The sequence below is a fragment of the Scomber scombrus genome, chromosome 13 (assembly GCF_963691925.1).
Source record: "Scomber scombrus chromosome 13, fScoSco1.1, whole genome shotgun sequence".
Lineage (NCBI taxonomy): Eukaryota > Metazoa > Chordata > Actinopteri > Scombriformes > Scombridae > Scomber > Scomber scombrus.
The window spans coordinates 10,916,874-10,940,398 of NC_084982.1; the positions used below are offsets into that span (position 1 = coordinate 10,916,874).

The following is a 23,525-nucleotide window of genomic DNA, read 5'->3' on the forward strand; positions in this document are numbered from 1 at the left end:
ATGTTTTCTGGTCAGGATGGTCTGAATTACAGCTTCAACCTGAGCGATGATCGGGGACTGGAGGACGTGCCGGCGGGAAGGGGGAAGCTCTCCCCCACGGGTTTCGTAGTGCTGTCCGTGGTGCTGGGCTTCATCATGACTTTCGGCTTCCTGAACAACTTCATTGTCCTGCTTCTCTTTTGCAAATTCAAGAAACTGCGAACACCGGTCAACATGCTGCTCCTGAACATCAGTGTGAGCGACATGCTGGTGTGTTTGTTCGGCACCACTCTCAGTTTCGCCTCCAGTATTCGTGGAAAGTGGCTGTTGGGTGCAGCTGGCTGCAGCTGGTACGGCTTCATCAACTCCTGCTTTGGTAAGCTCAGTTACGTTTCCAAACACTGCAGATGCCTGAGAAAAACACTTATTCACACTCATATGTTTGAAGAAAGTAATTGCAGCTATCCCTTTGTTAGACGGAGTACGCCTACTTCTTTACAAATACCAAGTAACGTTTTTTTCCTTATGAATAATTTTGGAACCTAGATGAATAAAGAGGACTCTTGATGAGTGATTGCCAGAAAAAGGCGAATCATGGTTTTAAAAACATTGTCTACAGTACATAACAACCAGATATTAAATGCGTATATACCTAAAAAAAAAAAAAAAAAAAACTCTGTTCAAATCTCTGACAATTGACACATTTCCATAATTTCACTGCATATAATCTTAGTACAACATGAGGTTGCAGTACAACAGGCACTGTGGGGACTGATGGGGATTGATGCATTAATATTGCACACAGTGGAGCATGGCATTCTCTCTGCACCCCATCTGTTTAATTACTTACTGAGGTAATTGAAGATAAACAAGAATAATGTTATTTCTATCAGCTGCTTCTTTGTTGGAGGTACAAAGGGCACAAAAGAGCCTGAACTTGGTGGATTTAAAGTGGCAGCTGAGTTGTCATGAACATATAAATGTTTTCATGGATTAAGAAAATCTAAATTTAAGTGCATAAGATGGAAAGCCTGTGGGGATGAGCAGTCACTTGTATAATGATTTAAAAAGTCCAAGATTGACAAACCAAATGCATTTTATCCAGCCAGCACCATTGTTCACTTTGCTTTGACCTTTTTTTAACCAGCTTCAAAATCCTCCACAGAACATGAAATGTCAGATTTGTGCAGTATATTACCTCATCACACTGACATCTCACAGGCCCCCTTAAAAAAAGAAACAAAATGAGAGGTTTTCCTTTAAAGCAAAAGCTGATTGTTCAGGGCAAAGGTCCACTTCTCCTTCTGTGAATAAACTCCTTTGTGCAAGGAAGCATGCTGGTGTCTATGTCTGTTTGTCACACAGAGAAAAATTCTGACCACCTTTATGCTGTCAAATCATATCTTGTCAGCAGTGCTACATGTTGGTCAGTACATCCATTAGAAGGTGACATGACAATCAATGAAATTGAATGCATTGATCTAATCTAACAATGTCTAAATCACATAACCCTTGACCTGTGAAGTAAGAAGAAATGACTAATTGATTCTTGTAGATGTGACCAACAGCCAATGTATCTTTATAATGAGCTACAGATACTTGGAACTATCCAGTTGTTATCTGAGATGGCATATGGTCTCATGTCCTATATCTAGGAGGTGAAAATGTTGTTGTACAGATGTCTATGTTGCCTCAGGGCACATAAATGCAACTGCACTCAAGACAGAAATATTCCATTTAAAATCTGACTGGCTGATCAGTGGGCACATACAACTCAGAGACACTGCCCAGTATTTAATCTACCTATTATTTACTTGATTGATTGATTAGTGGTTGGTCCAAAAAATGGTGAAAAATGTTAGTCACTGTTTCTCAGAGGTCTTCAAATTGTTGTCTTGTTTTGTCCACAAGAGTTCACAAACCAAAGATTTTGAGTTAACTATAATAGAAGACCAAAGAAATCAGAAAATATTCCCATTTGAGAAGCTGGAATAAAATAATTCCGACATTTTTTTTTCCGCCTCAAAGATTAGTCATTACTTTTTTTATAATCTTTTTAAAAATTATACATATATACATACATACATACACACATACATACGTACGTACGTACGTACATACATACATACATACATACATACATACATACATACATACATACATACATACATACATACATACATACATACATACATACATATATACATACATAAACATAAATAATTTCCACATACACCAAGTGCGCAATCTGCTGAAAAAACAGAAGACAGAAGACAGGAAAAACAAAACAAAAAACAAAAAACAAAAACAAACAAAACAAAGCAAAACAGGGCAAAACAAAACAAAAAACAAATATAGAAATATTGATGAGTGAGCCACGTTTTTTATAACAGTCCTTCCAAGCTAAAAGTTTGTTGAAAACAGTAAAATATTGAACTATATTTTTTAATTTTTGGAAATTTTTAATAAATATAAGAGGGATCAAGGGTAACGAGTCGAATATGCTGACTTCAATTTGGATCCATCGAGAATCCTGTCTCCCCATCGACCATGACACAATGTTTCGCATTTGAGCAGACCAATAATACTGGAAATTGGGGAGACCTAGACCTCCCATGTATTCTGGCTTCATGAGAGTGGATAGGCTAATTCTTGGTTTTTTATTGCACCAGATGAATTTTGAAATATTTTTGTTCAGAGATTTAAAAAATTATGTAGATAAATATCAAGGTAACATTTGAAAAAGGACATTTAACCTTGGGAGAACATTCGTCCTTATTACATTTATTCTTTTCAACAGTGATAGTGGAAGACTTGACCAGTTACACATGTCTATTTTAACCTTATCTATAAGAGGGGTGTAGTTTTCCTCATACAGTTTATTCAAATGTGAGGTGATATTTACACCTACATATTTAAAAACCCCTGGTGCCCACTGAAAAGAGCAAGATTCACGCATGCGTTCTGTTGGAGTCACATGCAATAGGCAAGCATTTGATTTGTTCAAGTTTATCTTGTATCCTGAATATTTTCCAAATTGCTCAATTGCATCCTGTAGATGTATAACTGAGTTTTCTGGGTCAGTTATATATAAGATTATGTCATCAGCAAAAAGAGAAATTTTATGTTCTTCATTATTAATCGTCAGGCCTCTGATGTTCAAGTTGTCTCTTACATGTGACGCCAACAGTTCGATCACCATTGCAAAGAGCAGAGGTGATGGACATCCCTGTCTGGTTCTTCTAGTTAAAGAGAAGTAGGCAGAGGAAGTGTTATTGGTTATAACAGCTGCTTTAGGACTTTTGTAAATTAATTTGATCCATTCTATAAAATTATAACCCACATTGAAATGATGAAGGACAGAAAAGAGAAAATGCCATTCAACCCTGTCAAAAGCCTTCTCCGCATCCAAGGAACGAATTAGAGAAGGCTTCTGACTGATATTTAGGTGGTTTATTATGTTTAAAAGTCTCCTGATATTATCAGCGGCGTATCTCCGTTTTATCAAACCTGATTGGTCTGGATGAATTACTCATTAATAATGATTAATAAATTATTTAAAAGTAACTAATCGATTAATCAACCAATCATCGCAGTTCTAATATTGTCAAGCAGTTTTGCTAAAAAAAGAAAGCAGACTAATCTAGTCATGCTAGAAAAACTTAATTAAGACACTTTGTACACACCCAGGGACTCTGCATTGTGTTTATTGTTGTGATAGGGTGTTTGCGCAGGGAGAGAAGGAAACACTGGAGACATGAATTCTGGATTGTGGCTAAGACTTGGCGACACTTCTGGTCCTCTATACTGGCTGCTGGCTCCGTCACCCTTACAGGATAATAAATTAAAACATTTAAATGGTGTCCCACATGGCAAGAATTACCCAAGTACGGTGTTGCATAAGGGACAAACATCAACATTTACCTTATTCACAGAGGAATAGATCAGAGCCGTTGATATAGAGAGTTTGGCCAACTTGGTTTCATCCGTTCTGTGCCATGATTGGTTTGATGACGTGATATACAGGCGCCATGTTGTCACCATAAGTGCATCCCAGTTCTCATTGACATTAATTAAAACGACAGGTGTAGATCAAATGTAACAAGTTATTAAGACAAATTTTGAAATGAAAATGCTGTGCTGTTCAGCTCATGGCTGCAGCGAAATTGTAGTTGTTGTTTTTTTCACCAGATGACGTCATTTTGTGGTATTTAACCTATGGGAGAATACAATGCAGTGTATTCAGTATCCCAGTCCTGCTCATCCTGTATTATGAAGTATAGCAGACCAGTGAAACATGTGAGTGCATCTAGAGTATGTGTGTATTGAAAAATTAATGTGTGTGTGTGTGTGTGTGTGTGTGTCTACGTAATTGTGTGTATATACAGAATTTATATGGTTTTGCAGGTCTGCATTTATAGCATTATATCTAAATCTCTCTCTCTCTCTCACACACACACACACGCACGCACGCACGCACGCACGCACGCACGCACACACATACACATACACACATACACTTTCACACATGCACAAACATGCATTTGCACGCACAGGTTGTTAAACTCAATAGAATATAATATAGGCTACCATAAAAATCAGTGTATAAGCCATACAGCTGTTTAGGACCCAGCCTATGTTTCTCATGCTGGGAAAAACACTTTTCTATTAAAGACTAGCTTATTTGAATGCACCAGTAGCTATTCATTTATAAACACATATGTTTATACTCCAATTTACTTTTATTTGACACACAGTAAAACGCACATATTACATCTGAAGCAGTCAGGTTAAGGTTTAATGGTAGGTAAACCTAGGTAAGGTAATGATTTGCTTAACTGACCTGGACAGGTATATTAACTCAGACCAGGTTCAGGTTAGGCTATGAGTTTCAATTAAAACAAGAAGACAGTAATTTTACATATGTAATACAGTGTATAGCTGTGAGCTTACTCGAGTCCCAAAAACTCTTCATCAGAGCTGTCACTGTAAGGCTCACTAAGCACACTGTCCTCAGACTCTGCGTCAGTCCCAGAGTCAAACAAAGCATCATCCTCTGTTCCATCCAGTGGAAAAACAACAAAGTTAGTGAATCTTTTTTTCTCCAGTTCTGTGCTCATACTGTGTGTTGCTGTCACAGCGCAATAAAGCAGCTCATCTGTGAGCTTTTGCATATTGCGCTTCAACATCTGCTGCTGTCCCGAACTAGTGTCTGAAATACTTCTGATCAACACACTGAATCAGCACCCGTCAGTGAACCCCCCTGGTTTTATTTTCTATTTTTCTGTACAGCATAACGCAGTAACAGGTCATCACTAGTCTATCTATTTTCATCAACTGCCAACACAGCTGGAGTGCGTGTTTTATAGAATGTTATAGTTCGTAAGTGTGGATGCTCACATCGTTATCTTTATAGTTAGGGCCCGAGCGGCGACTGCAAGTCGCCTGGCGAAAGCCCTATTGAAATTCGTTCATGCCCCAACGTGCAAGTGACCCCAAAGTGCAAGTGACCCCAAAGTAATCAAGTAATCAAGTAATCAAGTGGTATGGAAGACCCCCGGGGAAAAATGCTATATTGAAATTGTAATGTTTATTATTATTATTATTATTATTGGGGCCCGAGCGGCGACTGCAAGTCGCCTGGCGAAAGCCCTATTGAAATTGTAATGTTTATTATTATTAGGGCCCGATCGGTGACTGCAAGTCGCCTGGCGAAAGCCCTATTGAAATTGTAATGTTTATTATTATTATTATTAGGGCCCGAGCGGCGACTGCAAGTCGCCTGGCGAAAGCCCTATTGAAATTGTAATGTTTTTTATTATTATTATTATTCTTCCGACATTTCGTGCCCCAATTTCGCCCCTTTCCCAAATGTGAAAATGCTTATACTTTTGCACGGACGTCCGGCCTCATCCGAAATTCGATATTTTTGGGTGGTCGCACATAGTCGACGCAGAATGGCGGAATAGCGCCCCCTACAAAGTCCAAAAATGCCCATAGGGAATTTTGCTAACTTTGTCCTATGCTCACAAAATTCGGTACACATATGTATTATACCCACATATGCAAAAATGCCTCTTGACCTCATGACCTCAACCCAACAGGAAGTCGGCCATTTTGGTTTTGATTTTTCCCGCCTAAAATTAATTCCTCCCACAGCGTTCACCCGATCAAGTTCAAATTAGGTACGCAACATCTCCAGACCTAGCTGAGCTTAAGTTGTGCTCTGCGCATCCGTAGGTCAAAGGGCGTGTCTGCCAGGGCTCAACTAACTTTGGCGTGCTCGCCATGTACATACGAGTGGCTCTCACGCCCACATACTTCATCCAATCAGCTTCAAACTTGCTGGACATGATGATGGCTCCGCCCTGAACGTCCCGATATATTAACTTCCCACGTAACTCATAGCGCCCCCCCGGTAGTAACAGGAAGTGAACTTAAATTCATGAAAAATACATAGTTGACCCCATCAACTTCATTCCACTTCTAAAACATGCGGAACCAGTTGGTGAAGCTACATTATGAACACTGTGAAGCTACGAGTAATGGCGTCCCTGTGGGGGCGTGGCTACCATCAATTCCTCGCCATGAAAATACGTTTGGCTTTTTGATGGCTTTATTGAACACGTATCATCATGAAAATTGATACACAGGTCCAGGGTGGAGACCTCTTCCATCTGATAGGGGTGTCGCTCATGTCGCCCCCTAGTGGAAACAGGAAGTGCCATTTTTTGCATCAACATTGTCCGATTTCCACGAAACTTCACATGTGTGATGAGGGACTGACCCTGAACACACCTGCATGCATCCCATTACTGCCCCCTGGTGGATGAAACATCAACTGCTCATAACTCCCTCATGCTTTGTCCCATTTCCACGAAACTTCACATGTGTGATGAGGGACTGACCCTGAACACACCTGCATGCATCCCATTACTGCCCCCTGGTGGATGAACCATCAAATGCTCATAACTCCCTCTTGCTTTGTCCGATTCACTCCAAACATCACATGAGTGATGAGGGGCTGCCCCTGAACGCACCACACCACATGTGCTGACTGCCCCCTGGTGGATGAACCATTAACTGCTCATAACTCCCTCATGCTTTGTCCAATTCACTCCAAACTTCACATGACTGATGAGTGGCCGCCCTGAACACACCAGACCACACCAGACCATATGTGTAACTACCTGTGACTGCCCCCTACTGGATGAACGAAACATTGCATTTTTGGCCTCCTTCCAGGTTTTTTCTCACTTTCTGCTTCACGCCACAGCCCCGCCATGCCTCAGGCCCCGCGGTGGCATGGGTGAGCGAGGGCCCGCCATCGCCGCTTGCGGCTTTAATTATAGTTATGATTCTTTGTGTGGACAGCCTTTTACATACCTATGATCGTATTGAGATCTAACCTCTCTCTGCATTTTACTGGTGTATAAGACGCACCGTGTGTGTACGCACCTACTTTTAAATGAAAAAAAAAAAATGTTAAAGGTGCATCTTATTAACTGGTTTTTATGGTATAACACTTCAAATGTGCTGTACATTTACTGTTAGTGAACTTTGAAGGTGTGTGTATGTGTGTGTGTGTATATGAGAGAGAGATAGAGAGATTTAGATATTATGTTATAAATGCAGATCGGCAAGACTCTATTTGTATCTGCACATACACACATGTATGCACACACACATTAATTTTCAATGAACAACTACCAACAGTGGCGTTACACTAGGGAGTGGAAGAAGAGAAACACTGATTGATGACTGACTGACTGACTAACAATGTTAATTTTACAATTTTTTAAACAGTTATTGTGGTAAACACAAACAGAGGTACTTCTGTAGGGATCCTTTCCATGTTGTGAGCCAATGATAATGACATTTGCACTCAGAACCATCTAACTTTATGGCGCCTATTGTTGAGTTGTCCGAACTCTTTCTATATACGGCTCTGGAACAGCAGTGCCACCCTGTGGATTATTTAGGCTACTAACTTAAATACACATGTGGCCTCACGTCTCTAGGTTGTTGGGATCTGTACAAACATTGCTTCATTTTGCTAATGTTACCTCAGTGCCTCTGGCATGTTTGAGCTAGTGTTTCATTATGTATCATGTATTTTTGTTCACAAACAATGTAATGTTACGTCCCCCAAACCAACCTCCACCTCCGCTGCCACCAGAACATGGAGACCCCGCTGCTATCGATGCTTATACAGACTAACGCTTTAAACACAAACACAGCATTGCAACCATCCATGCAATTGTAGGGATGACTGGGGACAGTTGCAACACTTTTTACATTACTCTCAGTTACTCAGAGACTATTTGGACTAGGCCCACCAAACCTTTACATATTAAACTTACACATGTCTGCTAATTACCCATACCATTTAAAGATAGTTACAGATAACATATCAATCACAATATTGATTTGAATAGAAAAATTCAGATGGGGACAGTTGCAACACGTATCAGGGATGGTTGCAACATATTAAAAACACATTAAATTTAATTAATTATTATTTATTTAGTAATATTTATCATAGGCCTACCTTGTGTCAATTTGCAGATGTTACTGAAGCTATTAAAACTCAATATTTCAGTGTGAGACAAGAAGAATGGAATAATTAGCTTGCAAGCGGTATCTTATTTGATGTCCCGCTTGCAAGTCTCTCTCTTTTTTTGTGGAACCTGAATAATGTGGTGTGGCATATGTTGAAGGCCTTGGCTACTGCCCTGACTGATTTGCCCTCATCTCTTACAATATCTGAGGCTCGTTCCAAAATATTGAGGGGAACCCCTCTGTTAATGACTCACTTCCTCACTCTTGGCATACTGAAAACAAACAAAAAAAACAGTACAATTTCTACTTTTAGATGATTTATTCACTATAGGACAACAAATACATTTTCCCTGTTTTCACAGGGAAATTTATGTGGCTAGTTTGTCCCATAGCACAACAGATAGAACAATAATTTCTCATTTTTGCTCTACTAGATATTTGGGGAATTATTTTGTTTATCAATAGCATTAGTCTCTCATTGTCTCATAATTGCCAGTTCTGTTCATCATGAACATAGGCACAATAAAATACATGAATTGTGCCTATTTTGAACTTAAAATCTTCAAAAACACTGTTTTGTGGTCTGTTTTGATATGACTAGCCAACTTAGCATGGGGATAGTTGCAACAGTTGCAGTCATGACAAAACATCATGTGCTAGCTAGCCACACTGACATTGACACATGCTAACCATGTCACTGAATAGTCAACAAAATAATGATTCAAACTAGGTAAGTTTGGATTCACTCATACAAAAGGTCAGGGCAGTATGACAAAAATACAGCTCATGAAAAAAGCTACTTTCATACCTCCAAATCAACTTTCTTGATAAAAGCAGGACGACATGCCCAATATGGCCTCTCTCTTCTTGGTGGGCAGAGGGTCTAACTGAGCATGTGCAGTGTGAGTGTCATCACTCTAGCATGCTTCTGATTGGAGAAATAAGACTTGTAATAAGAACCGTCCCCTGTTGCAACTGTCCCCAGTCTCCCCTACCCCGTAATTAATTCTTAAAAATTCACTACTTTTTTTGATGCGCTATGATGGTTTGTAGCTTAAGCATTTTACGTTAATGCCTGCATTTAACCATACAAACAGGCAAACATGTATATTAAATACCCAATTCTGGCAGTTATAGGAAAAACGCTAATTTCGTCCCACATACTCAAGTGGATACTCATTTCAGGTCCTGTTGTTTTCTCGAAGGCTTCATCATACTTCATATGTGTCTCTTGTCTCTTGTCTCTCTCTCATATATTATACATACAGACTAATTGTAATGGGGCGTTCAGACCAAAAGCGTCTGACGCTAATTGAGCAGCAAGTTTACATAGAAAATCAATGTGAATGGCGCGATAACACGCAATTTCATATCAGGCGGCGCGAATGAAGCGTCTGAAGCGAATGAATGAATGAATCAAGCATCTGAAGCGGCGCGAAATAAAATTTGGAAAAATTGAACTTTTCAGGCGACATCACGCCGCAACATCCAATCAGTGGCGAGTTTCTCCCGACGTCACAAGTGCGAATGAAGCGATGATCCAAAAATTGATATTTATGATCAAACGGCACGATATAAGCGATTCAAGCGTTTTTTTTCGCGTCAGTCGCTTTTGGTCTGAACGCCCCTTTAGAATGTCAATATATAAACTGTACCATTCTCATGCTTGTTCATTTATTTTTCCTCTATCTTTTTCCTCTCTTTTTATTATCATTTTTAATGTTTCATCCTGTTGTCACAGTTTCACCACCCTCTGCTTGTCTCAGTGTATGTTTTATTGTATTTCTTTTTGTATGTTTCACAGTGTAACGTGATGTTTCACCAATTTTTAACAAAAGCATATTGATCGTGAGGAATGGACATTTTAATAATAGAACTGGGATTTGGAACTCCAACATTAAACTACATACAGGACTCGACTCAGCGTTCATGAGAGCAGGCATATGTCACTTCTAGGGATCGGAATTATTAACATTTTATTGATACCATTTCCATTATTGATTCTGCTTATCAGTCAAATTCTGTATTTATTCCCTAAAAATTTCTGATCAATTTTTTATGTGAAAAAAGAATGCCTACACAGGGGTTGGTTTACTACACTGTTTTATTATCTCCACTGTTTATCAATGACCTTGCATGCTGATGAGTATATGAAACATGTCTGGTACATAAGATAAATGGTCCACAACCAAAAGTTGACTTAATTAATTAATTAATTAATTGATTAATTTGAAAGCATCATATTGTCTCCTGCTTTTATGAAAATAACATAATGAGCGTGAGGAGGGAAGATCCATTGTTATTAATGTACTTTCTCCAGCAATAGAGAAAAGCCTCTGTGCTGCACCAATAGCTCCCTGGAAAGCCATTGTTGTCCATGGACATGGATGCAGGGTTAAGAAAACAGACTGAGCACCGAGTTATTTTTTCTTTTTTCTGTTCTCTTTTCTTTTTTTCACCTCAGAGTTGGTTTAAGTTTTTTAATACTGCAGTGTGTGTTGGTCAGCCTGTCTTGTTTGTTACTGCTGTCTGGAGGCGGCACTGCCTTCCTGTCAACATCACATGCCTGGGCATCAATGGAGGAATTGATAAAGTTGGAGGCCTACAATACCTTTGTGTTGGACAATTTAGAACCAGTTCTCAACTGGAACTGGTTCTCAATTATCATTCCTAGTCACTTTTCTGTCATCAGAATGACCAGACCGCAAATCAGGTCATCTGCTTAGATTAAGAAAATGGTCAAATGTGGTGTCTATGGCAAATATTTCATCATAGGTTAGTTAATTATGTTAAAGTCAACAGTTATAATGCTAAAAGTCAAAGTAGTGACTGTTGATGCAGCATTGAAAGGGCAATACATAGAACAAACTGAAAAGCCAAGGAAATCCCAATTAAATATAGGCCTGTAACAGCTAGCTAGGTAGCACTGGCAAGCTGGTTTTTCACCTGGTCTCTTAAAATGTGGGTAACAAGTAAAACGGCTTCACCTACCTGTTACCTGAAGTGATTTTATGTCATGATTATTGTCAAAGTAATACAAATTCAAAGGTATCTAAATTATGGTGACCAGACGTCCCCGATTTCCGGGGACAGTCCCCGTTTTGGGTGACCTGTCCCTGGTCAAAGCTGTCCCCGAAAATGTCCCTGATTTTGACACTGAATGGGGGAAAAATGCACGCAGACTCAAACACCAGTTATTACGGTAGCCATTTAACGCATCGCCAGAGAAGATGACGTATGACGTACAGACGTTATCAGGACGTACGACCAGACGCAGCAGCGTCAACAACAACAATCTAGAGGTGGCAAAAAGGAGAGAAAAGAAGACCAGCGGGCGCGATAAATGGTATGTTGTGTATGAACTTATTTATTTTGTGTGAATTGGCAGTAGACTTGGCTGTGTGTGTGTGTGTGTGTGTGTGTGTGTGTGTGTGTGTGTGTGTGAAGTGATGTAACATTAAAGTAAGTATGATTATTTATCTGAACTGAAGACCTAACGTAACTTTATAAAAGTCAGTGAACGTTAACATTGTGACAATGTTTTCATATCTGTCATTAGTGAAGCTATAATGTTAACGTTAGCATGAGATTACCAGGTGATGACATTGTATGTGTCTCTGTTTTGGAAGAGGGGGAGGTGGAAGACTGCTTTGGTAGCATATGATTTTCCTGTGGCACACATTATGTGATCCACTTACATCTTTTTATATGTTTTGACTTGGTAATTATTATTAATTACATCTTGATGATATTTACTAGCTACTGGTCTGGCAGCTGTCTTTGCACATGACACTTAACTTTGGAAGATAGATGTTTTTTCTCATGTATTATTCTATATTTGTGTTTTTGACACTGCTGTGCGCTACTGATACATGATATTTGTGGGTGCTGATATTTTGATTTATTAACCTGGTCCTTATAAAAGCTGGTTAAAATACATGAAAAAGTACTTGTCCCCATTTCTTTCCCATAATGATAATATTTAATGATTTTTCACCGCCGCATTGAAAATGTCCCCGATTTTCATTTCAGAAATCTGGTCACCTTAATCTAAATGCTGCATTAAGTTCCTTCGAGATGAAGTTGTGACCTGACATGCTGCGGTAAGCGCATTGTCTCACTTCCGGTTGCCGGTGTTGCTATGTTACTTGCAGTGATTTTGCTGCTCTCAACCCTGTTAATTTATCTACATCTTCAATAATGTCACGAGTTCTACTCAAGCACTCATAGCTCTTGCATTATTTTAATGACTGTCTTGCTAATTAGATCTGCTAGTTACTTTAGTTTAGCAGTAAGTGATGACACTCATCAATACCTACTTATTTTATTTTCTTCTTTATAATGATGCCAATCGTTGATCATCATGGTTGCTTGTACTTTTGCTCAACATAACCAACTACCCTAATGACATCTCTACAGTTAGCCATCTGGAATACAAAAGGGTTGAATGGTCCAACCAATTGCCCAGCCTGGTTACGTTTCCTCCACAGGAAGAATATTGACATAGCTTTTGTTCAGGAGTCTCATCTTAAGGCAGCTTATGTGCATTGTTTTACTAATAGATTCTACTATGTAGCAGCATCAGCTTCTTTTGTTTCCAAAACCTGTGGTTCCTTAATCATTTTGAAACACTCCTTATCTATAAACATTCTAAAGAAATTTGGCAGTACCAATTGATGAATTTCATTGATTAAACCTATTATTGTGGGATATAGCATTTTTGTCTGTTTATGCCCCTAACCAATGTGATGAAGAAGTTTTCAATAACCTATTTGGGACACTTGGAGATATGCAGGACTATGCCCTGGTCATGGATGGGGATATGAACGCTGTCCTAGATCCTAGTTTAGATCACTCAAATCCAAAGGAACAGTGTTCCCATTCCCAAATCTCAACATCAACTTCTTTGTCTCCTGTTATCTCAGACTAAAACCTAATAGATGGGTTCAGAGTGATTAACCCTTCAGCTAGACAATACTGCTTCTTCTTCAACATACATAGATCCTACTCACACAACGACTACATTTTCATTTCCCCACCCATTTCTGAAATACATCGTGCAAAATTATTTCCTTGCCCATTGTCTGAGCACTCTGCCATATTGGTCAAACCTGCCTTACTATAAACAGACCTATCAGGCATCATGTTAGCATGTCAACACCACTCTCTTACTGATTATTGTAACACGCATACAACTTGATTTTCTTCTTAGACATAGAGCTAAATTTCTTATCCATAAGACAAGGAGAAAGTATAACTTTAGGTCCCAAGACCTAGTCATCTTCTTGCTCAGATAATGAGACCTAATGATGAATCTTCCAGTATTCAGCTATAAAGCCCAGTCACTCTCACACAAAGAAATTACCAGTGAATTCAGTAACTTCTATTCAAAGCTGTATTCTTCTGAAGTCCCCCTAAATAAAGGCAGATGTGAACCTTTTTTGCAGAACTTAAATCTTCCATCTCTAAATCAGGAGGAATCTAATCATGCATCTAATCTTGCATGCCCTCATTCTGTTGAAGAACTCAAAAAATCAAAAAAATGATTACTATGTCACTTTTGAATGCTGAAAATAAGACATATGCTAAGGTGTTACCCTCACTCGACCTTAATGTCAGGCAAACATTTAATAAGAGAAAAAGTAATATTTACCATTCCTTCTTTAACATTTATATGTCTACTTGTGCTTATTGTTTTTATTGTCATGGACACTGTGTCACCTTGACATTAATTATGAGAAATAAATTATTGCTTGCATCTTCATATAAATAATTATTTGTGCTTTATTGGTGTACCATCCAGCACAATCACACTATTCAGTGCATTTTGTTCACCCAGCAGTGGCATTGTTACGCTATGCTTTAATGTGTATGAAGATAGCTCAGTACTATGGTGAAACTGCAAACAACCATATTAATGCCTGACTTTTTTCATTTTCTTTAAATACATCTCCCAGCCACCACCTTCGCCCTGTTGTATTTCTTTTAGATGAGATATGTGGGTCAATGACGTATAAGGATTTTCAACAACTCAATTTTAGAATAATAAAAACAAGCATATCTAATGCAGTAGTTCAAACATTCAGAGTGCTGGTACCTGAAAATTCATATTACAATTTAAAAGTGATTTTAGTGGGTTTTTCAAGATTAATTGGCACTGGCCTTAAAAAAAAAGTCATGTGGTGCGACCATGATTCATATTGAAATATCTTATATAAATAAAAGATCATCATTTACAAAAATTTAAAAAAAAAATGCAAATACTTTGTTTCCAAACACTTTATATTACTGAAAACTTGTAAAAAAAAAAAGATGTGAAGCGTGTTAAGTAAATTCATTTATTTCAAGATGAATCATGGTCGCACCACATGACTTTTTTTAAGGCCAGTGCCAATTAATCTTGAAAACCCCCCACTAAAATCACTTAATTTCAAATGTATAATATGGATCTTCAGGTACACAACATTCTGAATGTTTGAACTACTGCATTAGATATGCTTGTTTTTATTATTCTACAATTGAGTTGTTCTAAATCCTTATACGTCATTGACCCATGTACTATGTAACACCAGCGTTTCTGGTTTGACTCTGACCATGAACCTTTGTTGCATGTCATGTCCCTCTCTGTCAGTTTTTTTCCTTTGATCCTCTATGCAGTGAATGTTTCAACGAGAGCAAAAATCCCCCACAAGATTTGTCTTTACAAAATTCAGTTATTGACATGACTATCATTGTTTTAGTCTCTCTGCTCCTCCTAAACTGATCAAATCACAAAATTTGAATCACTTCCTAGTCTCTTGGAATTGGTTTACAAACTAATACTACTACTACTAATAACAATAATAGTTTAAAAAATCATGCATAAGATGAAATACAAAGAATTTTACATTAAAACATGCTACACACATAAACATCATATGTCAATATCACCTCCTTTTACTGCAAATGGCTGCTTTCGTGGAGCATGGAACTATTAGCAGGTTCTAGGCAGGCACGCTTTATGGAAAATCACCTGGGATCCTTTTGCACAGATTGTCGGAGCTTTTACAGATTACGGTGTAGGGATTTCAAACAACAGGGTGCTCTGTCTTCCTTTGTTGGTTAGATTCATTAACACAGTTGGTTGGTCCAGACATGAACTAGTAGAACTACTATTATTACTAAGCGTGCAAAATGTTGAATATACATGTCATGTATTTTTAAGCAGCTAAAACATCTAAACTGCAGATGGTTTAGTGAAAAATAATTTCAGTAAAACTGAGGTGAGAACAACAAATGGATGCCATAGAAATATAGAATAAAGACTGCTTGTCTGCTGGATTGCCTTAGGCAGAATAGGAGGCACAGCCTTTGTTAGAGTAACAGCACATCCATCAGTCACATTTTGGCAAACAACCTTATCTTTTCAAGCTATTCAATTAAAGCTAATTATGTAACATGAGAGTAAAATACAGAGTTTATTGGTGGGAATGTACTGCTTGTTTTTCATGTTAGTATTTCACATAGACACATTGTATCACAGTGAACAACTGACTGGAGCAGTTGTTCACTGTAGTATTAATGAGCTATTCTGTCCTGTCATGTTCTGTCATTGTAATTTTGTATGAAAGTATTTCCTCGTTGTATTTTCATTTATGATAGATTTTACCACAAGCCTCAGAGATTTTGGATTTTCAGAAAGTAGCTCTTAAAGCCAAGAGAAATACTTGCAGTTGTGCGATGTGTTTTCTTTTTCAGTTAAATGGTTATGCAATAATGAATTCACATTTTCAGTCGGGATGTTTTACAAATTTTGTGATATAGTTCATGACATCCAAATTAAATCCATATTAATTCCAGTCAGACAAACTAATTCCATTATTAACTCTGCCTGTCAATGGTGATGACTGTCACCATTGTGTAATAGTATTAGCTTATTTCCAGCTGATGAATGATGTGTTGAACTAGTCTTTGGCACAACTAGCTTGAAACACATTAAGATAATAAAAATGTTGTCTTGCTACTACAAAATGTAAAGTCCTGTAATCATTATTTTTAATGAAACTACAGATTTGAATTCCTTCAGTCTGGTAATGATATTCCTCAGAGAGAGACAGGGGTGGAGCTAGCAGAATGGCTGAACACAGGAACCTCTCTGAAAATTACCAGGTAGAAAGAACCTTACTCTTTAACAGTAACCACAAAGTATGTTAAAGGACAGGCTCACAATTTTTCAAGTCTGTCCTTAAACAAAAGTCAGGTGCCCAAATTAACATTGACACATGTTTTTCTTGTTCGAATCATTCCTCCTGTTCATACTGACCATTAAGTTGACTTACGTGCCAAAGTGTATTTAGAAGTTGATTTGAAGCCAATATGAGGCTTCAGCCACCCAAATTAGTCAAATCAAGTCTTTTAATACTTGGAAATATAGGAAAACAGTGTTTATCGAGACCCAAAGATGCCCTTTTTCCAGCACTGTACTGTGACAGAAATAAAGAGGGAATGCTTTGACAACAAGTTAGATGCTAACGAACTTCTTCCTGAAGTGAAGTGGTCTGTGATGTGGAGAAGCCATGTGATAGCCCCAGAGACACAAAGGAGATATAAGACGAGTATTATAGGCTACAGTTGGTGATGTTATACTGTCAGCTGCAAAAGAAGATGAAGATGAAGAAAGACGCCGAGGCAGCTGATGGAGTGAGAGGACTTTTCTATCAACTACTGAAATGTAGGCTATAATCATACAGTCTCAAAAGAGCCTCTCAAACTGGCAGCCATAATGATAATAATAAGGTGAACAGACTTTTGCTTTAGTTATGCATTTTATTTTAGATGATCATATTTCAACTTCAAATTCATTCAGATATCAATATAGATATAAAATTCCAAGTCAAATAAGTGCTTCTCCCCTGTGAAGATAGTCTGTTCATGGCTTCTGCGACAGGTCTGGACCAATTTCATTTGTACTTAAGAGAAAATTGTAAGTACAGAAAAAATGATGAATGAAATTACTTGTACATGCCTATTAAGGACAAATCTGTTTATACATATGGTTCTAGCGTGAGGCCCAAAGTGTTTTGACTATACTGTAACATGTCTGAAATGGAAGAATAATTATGTGGTTACAGTGCCTTTTTATGAGTATTTTCTGATCTGCAGCCCCTTTATTTAAGGTGTCATGTTTAGGCAACTAAAATTAAATTGTTAATACAAAATAAATAAGGAAGCATTAAGAATATGGCCTTAAGGAAGCTTGATACACACTCCTAGTTCCAGCAGGAGTCAGGGCTATCTTTTCATGAAATTGAAAGTGCTTAAGGGCTCTGTGACTTTGACTTTTTGGGCCATTTAAACAGACTTTGCAGGATATAAAAAATATCCTCCACAGGTGTATAAACACATGTCACTCATTTACTTGTTTATGGTGCCATGATGAAGAAGAAAGAAACACTCAAATTGATTATACTACATTTGGAATAATGTTCCAAATGTACACTTTACTGTCTACAGAAATGTCTCTATAATGTGATTTTGGTGTTGTCCCACTCCTCATACAGCACTTGAAGCCTTAAATCTTGTTTTACTTACACACAAGTCATGTCGCGTTTAGTATGTAAGGGGTTCAGTAATTAGTGCTCAGAGTGGACATTGGAACTGAGTACACACACTCCTGCTAAGTCCTTTAGGGCTCAAGGCTGTTAACAGTGGTCTATGAATGAGTTTTTGAACCATGTATGCATTTTTTAAGCCTGCAATTAAGAGGATTGGTAGAGTAAGAGTAATGTCTGTGTCATATTAAAGCTGTCATAATTAGGAGTTTCTGACTTGTAAACTGAATTCACGTCAAGATCCAGGTTTTAATTAATATATCCAACTTGGCAATTAATAATACAGAAGTGCCTGAAATCCAAATAATTATGGAAACTTCAGATCAGCCAAAGATTGAAGTTCAGTATAATTAAACTCAAATTTAATCGGTATGGTGTTATATTCTTAATGGTTAGTGTTGCGTAGGACGTGAATGCAGCATTAATAAGAGCATGTTTGCTCATTCTTGACCAAAGTGGTGAATTGCCATGCAACTGGCATTATGATTAAGGTGTAAGATCTGCATTTACTGTTGACAGGATTCCAGACACAATCCCCAGTCTTCAGCTTTCAAATCAAGCACTCTGTATGCGCACCAACCCACCAACCCACCCATCCAATGCAAGCTTCACACTGCTACTATTTGCTGTGCTATAAAAATGTCCCAATACCTCATTCTTTGGTGCTGAACATAAACACGCTGTAGGCTGTTAATCTGTTTGAACAAACAACAGTTGTTTTTTCTGGAGAGGAAAGTCTTTACACAACAGTAGGAGCAAGAAGGAAATGTCAGACACGATTTGTCAAGTTAAAGTTCATCACAGTGGGTTAGCAGCACAGTTCGTGTGTTTCTGCACACACACCTTTGCCTTTTCTTCCTTTAAAATTCACCATAGATGCACAAACCACATTGTTAGCGAGCTGCAGGTAAAGAACTTCAAATACAGAGATCTTTCTTTATGGATTTATCTCATTACACTTTGCACTATAGATTTTAACGTCTCTTTAGTGACATTTATACTGTAGGCTGACGCTTCTATAAGTGAAGGCTGCATCACCTGACACGCTGCCTTTCCAGCAGACTTTCTATCTCTATTAATTACTTCTGGAACATTTTATGTAAAAATGTTAAATGTGTGATTTGGAGTGACTCACATAAACATAAGGTTTGAACAAAGTTTGCCTTGTCTCTTTATGTCTTTGGGTGATTTCACTAGGTGCTTTAGATTTCTCACACAGTTCAAAAACATGCAGGTTTGGTGAACAAGCAACTCTAAAATGCCTGTGGGTGTGCATGTGTTTTTCTGTTCGAACAGTCAGTTGTGTCAGCCCTGTGACAGACTAGTGACATACAGTATCTAGAGTATATCCATACTCAGACTAGATCAACTATTAAAGCTCTGTTTGAAAGGCCCCATGAAATGAAAAATACATTATCCCAGTTTTAATCCGGCGTTTTCTCTTCCTGTAAAACAATTTCAAATGTTTGGTGACTCATACTATCCACACTGGTCATTTAAAACTGCACTCTGTGGATCGAGGTAGCTAACAGAGTAATATGGAGACAAGTAGGAAGAGATATGTGTTTGGACATCAGTGGGCAAACTGTTGTTTTATTTCATAAACAATATGGCTGTGGTCTAATTCATTCATCTCTCCTTCATCCTCCTCCTAATCTAACAACAGGTGAAGAGCTGTGTGTGGAGCAAACAGTCTTTTGTAACTCTGTCTCTCTCTGCAGCTCCATATCGTGCTAAACTCTAAGCCTCACCAACTGTTAAGCTGTCCGAACAAATGTGAAGGATTTGGTGTAAATCCATCTTGTAACCGTACATCATGTAAATACTCTGTTTTCACAAGTACATAAACCTGGCTTGAGGTGTATTTTTAAAGTTCTTTCCATCACTTTATTTATGATGCTTCAAGTCCTCTGTGTGCCTGGTTTGAGTAGTTTCTGATCTCAGGAGATCCAGGATGTTATGCCTTATAACCCAATATTCCTTAAATGCCAGATGGAATTATGGAGTATTTTGAACTATAGGTTACTGCAATATAACCACTTTCTATGTACAATGTAAAGGACCTGTTGTTTCAGAGTTGTCATAGCAAATGTTGGTCATGATACTTTGGAATAGGACATGGGTCAAGAGCTCCAGAGAGAGGAAGATGCAGCAGATGGGTTTTAGGGTTGGAGTTGAACATGTCAGCCAGTGGAATGGCCAGGTCTTTATGAGATCGCATTTACTGTATCTGCTTGTCACGGCACTGGTAAAATAATTTGTTTTACTGTAGGTCTAATGCATGTAATTTCCACTGAGCCTGATGGCTTATGACAGAAGAGACTGCCCCCCCATGAAAGACAGTGAACTTTGCCCCAGGAGACCACTGATCATTTCTTGTTTCCAACCGTGAGAGAGGCCGTTTAAAAAAAAAAAAAAGCATAACTACAATCACCCCCTAACCTTACCCCATGTTTTTTATTGTAGCCATGACAACACATGTCGCCTAATTTTAAGGAAGTTGTGACTTCCACATGAAACCCTAACTTAACTTTGTTAAGGTTAGAGAAACAAGTGGTGTGGGATCAATTTAACCCAAAACATCATCTTTCCCTTGACCTAACCAGGTGTTTTTGTGCTTAAACCTAATCAGACCCTAGCCACAGTATTGTCATGAATGGTTTTGGAAAGCACAGACAAATCAAGTTATCCTGCCAATTACTATCAATGAGAGCACCAGATTAGAAAACATGTGTGTTGTTTGCGAGTGCACATGGCCAAATAACCATCACGGTCTCATCAAAAAGTTGCTCTTTTCCTTCACATGCAGCACACCACTCTCATGCATCTAGCACAATGGTTCACAATAGGTAAGCAATATAATTCAATGTAATGACAAGCTGTAATTATGAATTGTATCAATATATATATATACATATTGTCTTTTGACTGATTCAGAATACAAAACAAAGACCCCAGAATCACACATGGAAAGGGCTAGAGCTAGGACCCTGTGGAGACTACTGCCACATCACAGTGTGTACATTTGTAATTCAGAGCTATTTGAATGCACCAGTAGCTATTCAAAACGTTTTCAATCGACTTTTATTTGAAACACAATCAAAACACACATATTACACCTGAACAGTGTGTTGGGTTAATGGTTAATAGTCCAGTAATGATTTGCTTAACTGAACTGGACCGGTATATTAACTCTAAGATTCTCGAGTCCCAAAAACTCTTCATCAGAGCTGTCAATGTGCACAATTATTGCACCTGAGTCTCTGTAAGACTCACCAAGCACACTGTCCTCAGACTCTGGGTCAGTCCCACAGTCAAACAAAGCATCATCCACTCTTTCATCTAGTGGAAAAACAACAAAGTTAGTGAAACCAGATCTGTGCTCCCTGTCAGTGTGCAATAAAAGCTCCTCATCTGCGTGCTTTTGCACATCATGCTTCAACATCTATCTATATATCTATATTTCCCTCTAGATAGATGGATAGATAGATAGATAGATAGATACACACACACACACACACACACACACACACACACACACACACACACACACACACACAGATACATATATACATATCATTAATACAGTGTGGTTGAAGGGTTCTGAGAGTTTGAGAGTTCTGTTTGGAAGTTTGAAATAATTCAGCTGTCACTGTAAAGGAATCCATATTTCTGCAAGTACCCATTTTTTTTGATGATCATATGATATATTGAACTTGAAGTGACATGTGGTTAATTTTTTATATTACATGTTAGTATTGGGATAAACAAAGATAAAGGTCCCATTGACTTTTCATCTTTTGCCCGAGGACAACTAGCTTAAGGCAAAACATTGCAGTAAAGCCTGTTTCATGGCAACTCTGGTTTTAGTATGCAGCTAGAGTACATCTTTATTGCATTCCAGTGATGTGCAGGGCCTTCAGCTTTGCTTTTATACAGTTGAATTGACTTTGCGTCCCCAGTTGACAAAAAAAGTTTTTGCTTCATACTTGCCTATTCTTTCCACACTGTCAAATGATCAAAGTGAGCTCAGATATACTGTAAGTACAAGATGACTTATACCTTGAAGAATAATATGAACGTGTATTATAAAAATGCTGACAGTGACACTGAGAAAAATAAGTGCATGTATTTGACAATGATGAACCACATCCGATTAATTACTCAACGATCGATTATTAAGTGGAGTGACAGTAAAGGTCTCGGCATGCATCAAATGAAGGGCTTCAAAGAAAGAATCAGCTGGGGGATAAGGAGGGAGAGTGGGGATGGAATGGTGTTGCTTTTGTCACCCAGTGGGATATTTTGAGACTGTCCTCCCAAGAACAAGACTCAAAACCTAGTGTATGACTGGATGGTGAATAATGTGTATGATGTCGACTCCTTTAATTCAATCCTTTAATTAAATGTTCATTTGCAATTTTGAAATTTTAAGCAACATTTGATAAAACATTTTTTTAAAAGGGTTATAAATAAAGCTACAATAACAATACTTTCCACTCATATCTTGGGGAGTTTGATTTGAAAGACAAATTATTTTTATTTTAATTGTAACTATTCTAACTATCTGATCGACCAATGGTGTATCTTCATCACTCAGTCAGTTAGTAAGTGACAGACATTCAGGGTTATAAGGCTGGTCTGTGACTGGTCCAGCCAAAAACGAGGGTATAACTAGTTTGTCCAGAAAATGACATGAGTTTAGTTCAAGTGACTAAGCAGCTATACTTCAGGGATTAGAACATTTTAAAATGGCAAACCACAGTTAATTTCCTCTTTTGCTGGTTTCTCTTATCAGTGACTATGGTCGTTCCGTAACTGTACCCAAGTTTGTTATTGTTGTAACTGTGATGATACAGATCACAGATCACATGACTGTTATTGTAACCCAATCCATGATATTGACCTAAACCTAACCAAACTTAAACCATAGATCATAATAGGTTTTTTTTTTAAATAGTGATGTTGCCCTGCTGATAGGGGTGGCAGATCAGAAAACACTTCCACATGTTGTTCTGGAGTACATGACCTAACTACGCATCTTATCTTTAAATGTTGAGGACTTTGTGATCCATTTTATTTTAGATCAGACACACTAATCACACAATCACTTTTTGATCTAAATTCACTATCTAAATGTCATGGAGATCTGTATGGGAGGCGAAATAGTTTGAAACCTAAAATGGAGCAGAGTAACTTAATGTATACAGACAGGAAATGAATGAAAGCCGGAAGCACTCTGGCAGTATTTATCTTTGACTTACACAGGTTGAGCCTTTAGGAATCTGGGAGGCTCTATTGGATGCCTTTCTTAAGACAAAGAAATTTGTTTTTAATAAGTATTTTCAAGAGTATAGCCTTTTAAACTCCACTGTCCCACAATATCTGTTTCTT

At 38.1% G+C, this 23,525-nt stretch overlaps 1 protein-coding gene across 1 annotated transcript in view; it reads left to right on the forward strand.

Moving 5' to 3' along the window:
• tmtops2b (teleost multiple tissue opsin 2b) overlaps nucleotides 1-23,525 on the forward strand; it is a 29,525-nt gene continuing 6,000 nt past the window's right edge. The window contains 1 exon segment of the mRNA XM_062432284.1: nucleotides 1-355. Within this exon segment, the coding sequence (XP_062288268.1) occupies nucleotides 1-355 (355 nt within the window).